Source organism: Camelina sativa, chromosome 17 (genome assembly GCF_000633955.1).
Source record: "Camelina sativa cultivar DH55 chromosome 17, Cs, whole genome shotgun sequence".
In the NCBI taxonomy this organism is placed as follows: Eukaryota; Viridiplantae; Streptophyta; class Magnoliopsida; order Brassicales; family Brassicaceae; genus Camelina; species Camelina sativa.
The window spans coordinates 8,505,536-8,514,908 of record NC_025701.1 but is presented as its reverse complement, the minus strand read 5'-3'; the positions used below and the strand labels follow the sequence as shown (position 1 = coordinate 8,514,908).

The 9,373-nt window shown below is 37.0% G+C and overlaps 3 protein-coding genes and 2 non-coding genes across 5 annotated transcripts; all 5 read right to left on the bottom strand.

The window, feature by feature from the left end:
• Positions 1,530 to 5,744, bottom strand: LOC104775958 (actin-related protein 4). The gene is made up of 20 exons (XM_010478721.2): positions 5,586 to 5,744; positions 5,392 to 5,483; positions 5,132 to 5,290; positions 4,966 to 5,039; positions 4,805 to 4,885; positions 4,650 to 4,710; positions 4,461 to 4,510; positions 4,260 to 4,314; positions 3,959 to 4,036; positions 3,826 to 3,879; positions 3,516 to 3,569; positions 3,383 to 3,443; positions 3,178 to 3,229; positions 2,776 to 2,842; positions 2,578 to 2,640; positions 2,432 to 2,494; positions 2,207 to 2,269; positions 2,045 to 2,109; positions 1,888 to 1,956; positions 1,530 to 1,787 (listed from the first exon to the last, which is right to left on the bottom strand). Exons 1-20 carry the CDS (start codon positions 5,596 to 5,598, stop codon positions 1,742 to 1,744), a joined length of 1,320 nt encoding a protein of 439 aa, XP_010477023.1. The 5' UTR covers positions 5,599 to 5,744; the 3' UTR covers positions 1,530 to 1,741.
• LOC104756180 (peptidyl-tRNA hydrolase, chloroplastic) lies at positions 5,912 to 7,920 on the bottom strand. The gene is made up of 8 exons (XM_010478720.1): positions 7,501 to 7,920; positions 7,334 to 7,418; positions 7,032 to 7,099; positions 6,868 to 6,918; positions 6,709 to 6,782; positions 6,437 to 6,495; positions 6,262 to 6,338; positions 5,912 to 6,177 (listed from the first exon to the last, which is right to left on the bottom strand). Exons 1-8 carry the CDS (start codon positions 7,834 to 7,836, stop codon positions 6,064 to 6,066), a joined length of 864 nt encoding a protein of 287 aa, XP_010477022.1. The 5' UTR covers positions 7,837 to 7,920; the 3' UTR covers positions 5,912 to 6,063.
• On the bottom strand, positions 8,006 to 8,077 carry TRNAD-GUC. The gene has a single exon. It is a non-coding gene; the product is annotated as a tRNA-Asp (tRNA).
• Positions 8,165 to 8,236, bottom strand: TRNAD-GUC. Its single transcript has one exon. It is a non-coding gene; the product is annotated as a tRNA-Asp (tRNA).
• Positions 8,222 to 9,367, bottom strand: LOC104759282 (putative aluminum-activated malate transporter 3). Its single transcript, XM_010482226.2, has 5 exons — positions 9,058 to 9,367; positions 8,821 to 8,960; positions 8,562 to 8,708; positions 8,301 to 8,490; positions 8,222 to 8,226 (listed from the first exon to the last, which is right to left on the bottom strand). The coding sequence occupies exons 1-5, from the start codon at positions 9,206 to 9,208 to the stop codon at positions 8,222 to 8,224; spliced, it is 633 nt and encodes a 210-aa protein (XP_010480528.1). The 5' UTR covers positions 9,209 to 9,367.

Genomic DNA, 9,373 nt, shown 5'->3' with positions numbered 1-9,373 from the left:
TTCTTTTCGGTAAGACACAATGGCAAAGAACTTTAAATAATAAATGTGTTTTGAGCTCTTTTGCGACGACATATCAGCTTTTTTTAAGTGAATGCTTTTCTATTAATATGTACTAAGGTATAGGAGCCGTGCAATGCACCGGAGTATAACTAATTAAAATTTATTTTTTCATATAATTTGATGTTAAATTTTATTTTATTTAACCTATAATTTTTTATTCTTATTTTTTTTTTAGTAGTTCAGTATTATCTTCTACATTTGTAATGTTGTTTTCATTTATAAGGAGATGGATTCGGTTTCATAATGTAACATTAGAATTTTATAACAAAATAGTTTAGTGTATATTATAATGCTTTCAATTTTTTAATATTTACGCTTTATTAAACATACATGCAACAGACTTTGTGATACCAAAATGAAATGAACATATATGCTTTTAAAAATATAATACTGAAGATTTGGATGTAAAAGATGATGTGAATCTTTAAATCATTCTGAACTTATAGAAGTAAATATATTTCTAACTGGGTATATGTTTTTGGATTTTAAAACATAAACTTTTAGAAATCCAATTATGTGTACGTTTGTAATCTGTTTTCTACTGGGTTTATAATATTACTGGAGGCCCAATTGTTATCTCCTTATACACATGTTTTTTTCCTCGAGAGAGAATTTGGACACGACGAAAGGAAAACAAAAGATGTCGGTTTGGTTTTTTTTCTCTGGGAAATGTCTGGTTCTTTACTTTCTGTGGATGATCGTTCAAAGCCGTTGAAGAATTTGGACTCCTTTTCCGAAATCTGATAAGGTACGTAATTCATCATTCATCACAGAGCATTTAGATTCCATGTCTCCTATTTCTTAATTCTCGTCGATTGACTTATAAATAAGTTGTCAATTATCATTCAGAAGAGTAAGCTTCAGTGAAAGCATATTTTCAATTGTCTTGCGCCCAATTTTTTGTATTTGAAACCTTTCAAAAATATGTGGAAGATCAAGGTGCAGATAATCCGATTGTGGAAACAATACTCAGCTCCTATACATAATCGTGAAACTAATCCTCCTCCGGGAACTAATCCTCCTCCGCGTTCACCATAATATAGTAATGTTCAACCGTCTATCAATGCTAAGAAGATACAAGAATCTTATAATGTTTGAGGAAACCAGGGAAGAAAATACTTCAAAAACTTTATTACTCATTTTGTATCAGTTTTCTATGCATAAAATGTTTTAGAAATAAAAATAATAATAAAAATCCAAAAATATAGGTTATGTCAACAAGAGAGACGTACCACACGTTTAAAATATTTTGGTTTTCCACATCGAATATAATTCTTTTTAATTATAATTTAATTTTGCCCTAAGAAAATTATAATTTCATTATCACCAAAACCCTAACTTCTCAACAAGGATAAACAGTACGTCGACCATCGTTTCCAACGGCGTCTCTCCGCTGCTGAAACTGAGTGATGTGTACAACGTTTTTTTTTTTTTGTTGGTAACAATTGAATCACATTTTTCAGCCAATATAAAATAAATTATTTGAAACAAATTCTTGACAAAACCATAATCCGACTGACGTTAAATTTTATAAATAGCACTAAATGCTTGTTAATGTCTAACTCACTCCCAAAGGTTCAGGCAAGTATCAATACTCAAAAGACCGACGATACACAACGAAAATAACACATTAGTTTCCCACGTCTCGGCTTCTCAAGCTCCACAGAAATCTGAAGCTGCATTAAGGGCATTTTCTCTGAATGTAGGAAGCTCCATGTTCCTCGTACCTACCATTTACACCAAAGAAGCTTGAGTGTCACGAGAGAAACAAAATATAGTTTCTTTGCGAGGCTCATCAGAGGAAAGAAACAGAACAAAAAGACTTACTCAGACTTGGAGAACCACATCTGTTGAAATGAGCCTAGTGATGCCAATATACTCCCTCCTATCCATACACTGCAAATACATAATAACATGTGTCTTGATTCAAGCAATATTTTGGGGTCTTACTAGAGGAAGAAGTGAACACTATATATATCCAAACCTGAATCTTCTTTCTGTTGTGTTACCGCTTGCCAACACTTTAACTCGAGCCGAGTGGGGAGACTCCTGAAATGAAGATAAGAGGCCAATAAATGATTTATTTTCGCCACATAAAAAACTGGGGAATCTTAGAAGACAGAGGAAAAAAGTGAGGACACAATACTTCGACCAAGTCCTTCTCGAGGCGTTCTTTCAACTGTTGCATTGATGATGTGCCACCAGCAAGCTGATATAATGCAAGAAGAAGGTATGAATATCATCCACATCCAAAAAAAACTTAAGGAATTGTTGATATAAAGTTTTTCCAAATTTTTGTCCACCAAAAAAAGAAAAAAAGGTTAACCAAATTTAACTTGGGATTTAAGAGTTGACATAATTTGTTATTTACCAGTATGCTACTGTACAATTCTCTCCGGATATCTACATCACATTTGTTGATGCTCTCCATGACCTGCACAAGTTAACATAATGGACAGTGAAGTTACACAAGTTAAAAGACGAAAGTTTTGCAGTGGCTAAAGATGATGCATATACCATGTGTGGTAGACCACGAACGGAAGGAATCATGTCTGCATACTTCTCCATTCCAGGAATCGTCTGCAAAGTCCAATAAACACGGAAAGTCACTTAACGAAAATCTTTGACAAATAATTCGTGTCTCAAAACACGTCACGAGAAGAAACAAAATGTCTTTAGAATCTTCCGTCGAATTTATCGTCCTTAATGGTGTACCTGAACTATGGACGGGTTGAACATCACATCAGGAACTTTGAACCTATCAGCACCAATCTCGAGCGTCCTGCAGTAGACATGGTTAATAAGATATTGAGAAAGACTAAAAAGTAAAATGGATCAGTTTCCTCTTCAACAAAGTTAGCATTTCTTTATCTACTTAATTTCTCAAAGATCACATCATATTCCATGCAGGTTTCCAAAAGCAATGTTTGACTCTTCTAAACGTTTATGCTTAGATCCAGTTAAGAACTCATTTCAGCTTTAAAAAGGTTCACAACAGTGGTTTATTTCTCAAGAAAACTACCAGAAATCTTATACATGAAAAAAAAAGCAACTGTAGCATGTACTACTTGAGGCACAAAAAACCCGCGATAGACATATATATAAACTGGAGCTTACTGGCCATCGGGAAGCTCGTATGATGTAGTTGGGATGTTTGAATACGATTTGTCTGCAGATAAATGCATCACATCAGAAAAACTAAGGCTACATGATCAATGACATTGAAAGATAAGACGTATCTAACATTCAACTCTCATAGCACTCTAAACTTTGAAGAAAATCAATTTATCAAACAAGTGAACAACAAAAGAACATAAGATACCGTCATAGGGAGTATCAGGAACGCGACATATAGAATCTTTGATATCACCCACTATCATCCTCTGTTGAGAAAAAAATCACCAAGTTATGAAACAATAGAAATTTTCAAAGGAGTGTCATTATCAATTACAGACCTGGCAGAAGAGTTTGTAGCTTTCTGTGGTATCAGGAATATCTACATCTTCAACCTGCAAGAAATCGAAGGGAGGAAATAAGAGACTATTACATTCCAATGACCAGAAAAAAATTTCTAAGCAATTTGCTACTGTCAACTATCCTAAATGAAATGAGACAAATCCTACAATTTCTCTGTCTCATTGCCCAGGATAAACATCACATCTTCTATGTCAAGAACGCAAAACCAATTTTCGAAAGCCTCTCTCTCTTTCTCCCACTCAATAATTAAATAATACTCAAATAGTATTCACTGATTTACATATGCACCTGGAATTCCCCTGCTCGTATTTCCTTTCTCTTGAAAGAGTATCTAGGTTTTATCTGCAGGAAAAAAGGACCAGCAACACTCAGGTAAACTGGCTCAAATGATAACGAACAGTGCAATAATTTTTTAACTTACTTTGATTCCCTTACTCTCCAAACTTTTCAGTAGGCAGTCAGTGAGAAATTCCCCTCCAAGTGGAGATGATACAACAGCCTGCGAATAAAAATATGGTCAACAGTCGGAGGGTAACAATCTACATCAATGCTGTATAAGTCAAACTGGTCAAAAGTCGCATGGATGAGAATTTATAGCAGCTACAGATGACACTGAGGAAACGAGAGATGGGAAAACATTCTCCTGCAGTAGAAAACCCCAAACCAAAGAAACAGCATCACAAAGAACTAAATTCTTACAAAAAATTGAGTCATACAAATACCTTTTGAAGAACATAACCATCATGCACCGGTGAAATAGTAGTGGATCCTCCACCGCTGGAACACAATAAAGTCTCATCAGTGCTTCCAATATTAGTCAAATCAAACACAATAAAAAAGTAGACTTTCACAGCATATAGGACAGAAGTGGAACATTAGTATACTAGAGAATCTTCTAATAATTTAAGTATAAAAAATCTTACCAGTCAACAACCAAAGAAGTAGCGCGCCCAGTAGCAAAAGACGTGAGAACCTAGCACCAAAAAAAAGCCAAAGTCGTGTAGATAGTTATACATCTGATTACTCAAAAAGCTGGCTGGAGATCAACACTACAGTCATCGCCATGTAATAAACTATCAAAAGAATGATGACCAAAGGTATAAGGAAGATACAGGATTCTTAGCCATAAACAATGCAGGAACTTTGTATTTTTCAAACATTAGCTCTGCCGCCCTGTGAAACAAATCATTTGAGAAAATCAGTACACACTCAAAGATAACGCAATTTAGAAAGAAAAAAATGATATTTCAAAGCAGTTAAATCGTACTTCTCTCTCTGCTGTTGGCTGTTTAGAGGAGGCTCAGCTAGCAGCATGGGATGCTCCTTGGGATCAATCATCAGGCAACTCCTAAAAAAGAGAAACCTTTATTTAGAGATGATGAAATCAAACACCAATGTAAGACAAAGTATAATGCTTTACACAGTTACCTGAAAGCATGTTCCCATATATTGTCCACCAAATCCCAATCAGACACAATGCCATCTTTAATGGGTGACAATACCTGGTGAGAGAAAATGCAATCTGTAATTTTCACTACCAAAATTTATAAACTTTTAAACATTAATCAACGAGAAAAAGCTAAGAGAGCTAAACCTCCATATGGTCTCGGCGGTAACTCAAGGCTTGAGATCCTACATAGAGCTTGCGTTTTCCCTTTTCTTTTTCAGACTCGGTCTTTGAATCCTCAGAATTGGCCTTTGTAGAATCAACATCCATATCCATTGCTTCTACTCCTTCTACTGCCCCAATAACCTTATAAACACATCCGTACAAAGAAAAAAAAAAAAAACCCTAAGAGTCTGAAGAAACAAACACCATGAAGCTCATAAATGCTAGATAGAATCAAGACTTACGGAAGGGAAAACAGCTTTGGGAGCATCTTCTCCGGCGTAACCAGCCTTGCAAGTGTGCGAACCCAAGTCAACCACAATAGCTGACACTTCATCTGTGAAACCCAAAAAAATCAAATGTTAAACGAGAGCAACTCAAAAAATGTCTCAAAAAGATGAACGACAAAGCAATTCTAGGGTTTGAAAGAGAAACCCACCTCCGCCGTACATGGCTGCAGCTAACGAAAGGGTGGGGAGAGGTTCTCTCTTCTCTGCCTGAGCTCGTCGTCGGAGGGTTTAAAACACGGGACGGGTTTCACTATAATCTCGGATCCAGTTGAATCGGGTCGACTTTTTATTTTACTGAGTTCGACTTGTGGGGGACCTCATATCCTCCTCTCATTGAAATTTCGGGTTTAAATGATCCAATAAACCAAACCGAACACGAATTTTCTAAACCGAACCAACTTTTGTGACAACCTTTATTGCTAAATGCAGTTCAACTTATTGCCAAATCTTTCGAGTTGCATAAGCTTTTATTAAAAATCAAAGGGAAATTTTGATAAACGAATAATCTGGTTTTCTTCTAATATACAATTTGCTCAAAAAGGATTCAACAATATGTATGGAACAAAAGTGTATATAATAATAATGAATCGGCAGTTGTTGTATGTAATGAATGTAACAATGTCTTTTTTAGCTTAGTTGCTCCATAGTTTTTTGAGTGTTGACAAAGGTTGCACTTTTGTTGATCCCCTCGAGCAAAAGAATCCTTATTGCTTCTATCCCGGTTTGGAATGTATAATCCAGCTGCAAAACCAGACACACACAATCAGGTCTTTATAGTTCTGAAGTATTGTGAGATAATGTTGGCATTTATCTTCTTCTTCTTACCTCTCCCTGTTCTTGTCTACTGAACTGGCGAAGAACAAAGTTGGCTGTATCCATCTTCCCTGGAGGTCGTCCGATCCCTAAAATCAAACACACATCGATTTCAGTGAACATAAGAGTAAGAAGAAAAAAAAATCGAGAATTAGGTATGTTGAAGTGGAGAAAATGATAACTTTACCTATTCTTAGACGAGGAAACTCACGGCTACCTTTGAGGCGATCTATAATGCTTCTCATCCTGCAAGTAAAAGACCACAACAGTTTCATCATGTTTTCATGAAAAGTTCTTCTATGATTTGATAATAAAAACATTTACAGCTATCCATCCACAAAATTTTAGTTCCAACACCACATTGCTTTCTTAAGTCAAAATTTTAACAATACTTAAAACACTAGTGAACTGTGAAAGCATCCTGAAACAGGTACGATAAAGTGTGAAAAAGATGTGTACCCATTGTGCCCTCCGTGACCACCTTTTGGCAATAAACGCAGTTTACCAAAGGGCAAATCTAAATCATCGTATATCTGAAGAAGACACAGAAAGTTCTTAAAGACGCATATGCACTTAAAACAAGAATTTGGAGAGTAAGAGAGAGAAGGTAAAGTATACCACAAGCACTTGCTTAAGAGGGATCTTGTAAAAGGAAACAATCTGTCCAACCTTCAAACCAATCCAACAATCATAAACAGAAAGTATCAAAATTACAAATGTTCATACGTAGGGAAATATGTTGACTAAAAAAACCAAAGTTGTTTTCCGATGAGCTCACTTACAGACTCACCACTTAGGTTCATGAATGTTTGAGGTTTAGCTAGCATAATTGGTATATTCCCAATAACACCTATGATAGAAAAAGGTTAAAACAATTCAGAGACTAAGAAGGCTATATAAATCAATCACTCTGCATCTAATAAAACTAAACCAGACAGCTTTACAGACTAGTTATGTACATACAAATAGGATTATGAAACACGCTGAATTCTCCAAAAACAGTTACCCAATGTCATCAAACACTAGTGACGTTAAAATTTAAATGAAAGTTTCACACTTTGAGATAAGAGAATGAATAGAGAACCTTTCCCAAACAAGGCCTTGAAGTTAACAGTGTTCATAGATATCCCTTCAGCATCAGCCAAAGCATCAACCATCTCAAAACCAACCTGCAATTCACGATCACGTTATGTAACACGAAAAGGAAAAAACCAAAGTGAGAAAACAAGAGAAGGGAGAAGCAAGAGATACGTTATGGCGAGTGCCCTGGTACTTCTTGCCTGGATTACCCAAACCCACAACGAGCCACGGCAGCTGTGGTGGCGGAGGCTTTGGCTTCGAAGAAGGTAAAGCTTGAAGTAACTCTGATTCCGGTTGGGAAGACAATGACTGTGAAGATGATGACAAAGACTGAGACATCAAGCCTCCAACACCTCTTATTCCTCTCGTTAGCTTCCGACAAGGAGCTGGTCTCGAGTAAGGTAATGCCGGAGACAAAAACGTCGCCGGCGATCGAAAGAATTGTGCGCAACAACCGTAAGGGTAGCTGAGATTTGCGAATTTAGCGGGAAAAGCTGCAGCTTTCATCTTTCCTTCTGGGATTTAGGGTTTATAGTTTATCCCCAAATTGGATTCTGTCGGTGTCGTCGACCAAAGAAAAAAGTAAAGAATGGGCAAGCAAAGTGAGGGGACTAGAATTTAAAAGACCCCAAAGTTAAGGGACCGAAAACAAAAATATTACAAGAAAAAAAATAATCGCCGTTGCCGGGGATCGAACCCGGGTCACCCGCGTGACAGGCGGGAATACTTACCACTATACTACAACGACTTTGTTACTAAACAGAACTAAAGGGTTCAAAAGTATAAAACCTCAAAATTAAGGGACTAAAAAATAAAATAACCAAAAAAAAAAAGTCGCCGTTGCCGGGGATCGAACCCGGGTCACCCGCGTGACAGGCGGGAATACTTACCACTATACTACAACGACATCGTTGTTAATCGATTAACAATTGAAAATTAAATTATTTTAATTAACAAAATACAAAGTTTACACAGTCCGACGATTTCGTCGTCTTCACTCAGNTCTTCGGCTGCTAGGTGAACCTCGTGGAGTATGTCTATTATTGGGTTTAGTTTCTCCATCTTCTTTAGTTTTTCCCCAATGTATCTGAGTACTTTTGCTCCTTCTATGCCTACTCTTTGAAGCTCATTGCGAAACTCTTGTCTTCTATCCTCTGCAGCCTGTGTGATTACAATACATCATACATACTCTTTTTGAGAAATTTGAAGATTGGAAGAAGCTAGTAGTGTACCTGAATCTCTGAGAGAATGCAGCCGTGTAATGCCATGACCATGAAAGCACAATGCCTCAATGCACCACCTACTTTCACATACATTGCCCATGGATATCTAAAGGATTTGTATGGACCGTGTGGTGGCTCCCATGATGCAAAACCCATCTTCACAACCAACAACAACAATAAAAGATGTGAGAATCTGAAGTAAGTTGGTCTTTTGATATATTTGATGTTGTTCCTCATGTGTTGGATGAGTGAGTGAAATGAATCCTACCAGAGTGTCTTCTTGGCTTGTAGATTGAACGGCTGATCTGTAACCACTGTACACTGGGTCTTCTGTGACAGCTGCATAGACCAGAATCCTAGATGGGATCGTATCATATGCTACGCAGTCAAGATATGCGTTCACACAACCTGCAGATAGAAGCATTTTCTATGGATTGGATTTGACAGGAAACAGATTAAGCTTTTCAACCAGATACTCAAATTCAGGGAGAGTGTTATAACAAACCTTCCAAAGAAGTCGCTACATTCACAAAGTTCTTAGCAACCAAGTTATGGAGATCTTCTCCAGCCCATATGGGATAGATGCAAGTATTCACAACGAGGCCAATACATGCACCAAGAGCTATCAGAAGGAACCTTGAAACAGCAGTATCCATGAATTCCCCTGTTTTGTATCCTGACACTATTACATAGCAATAGGTCAGCAAGAACACCCGGAATCCGTACTCATATGCCTTCAACGTTGGATATAGCTTTGCATAAGTCGCAAAAAAGGCTGATACAAGAGCAGGCACACAGTGTTGTCAGAAATCAGAATGGGA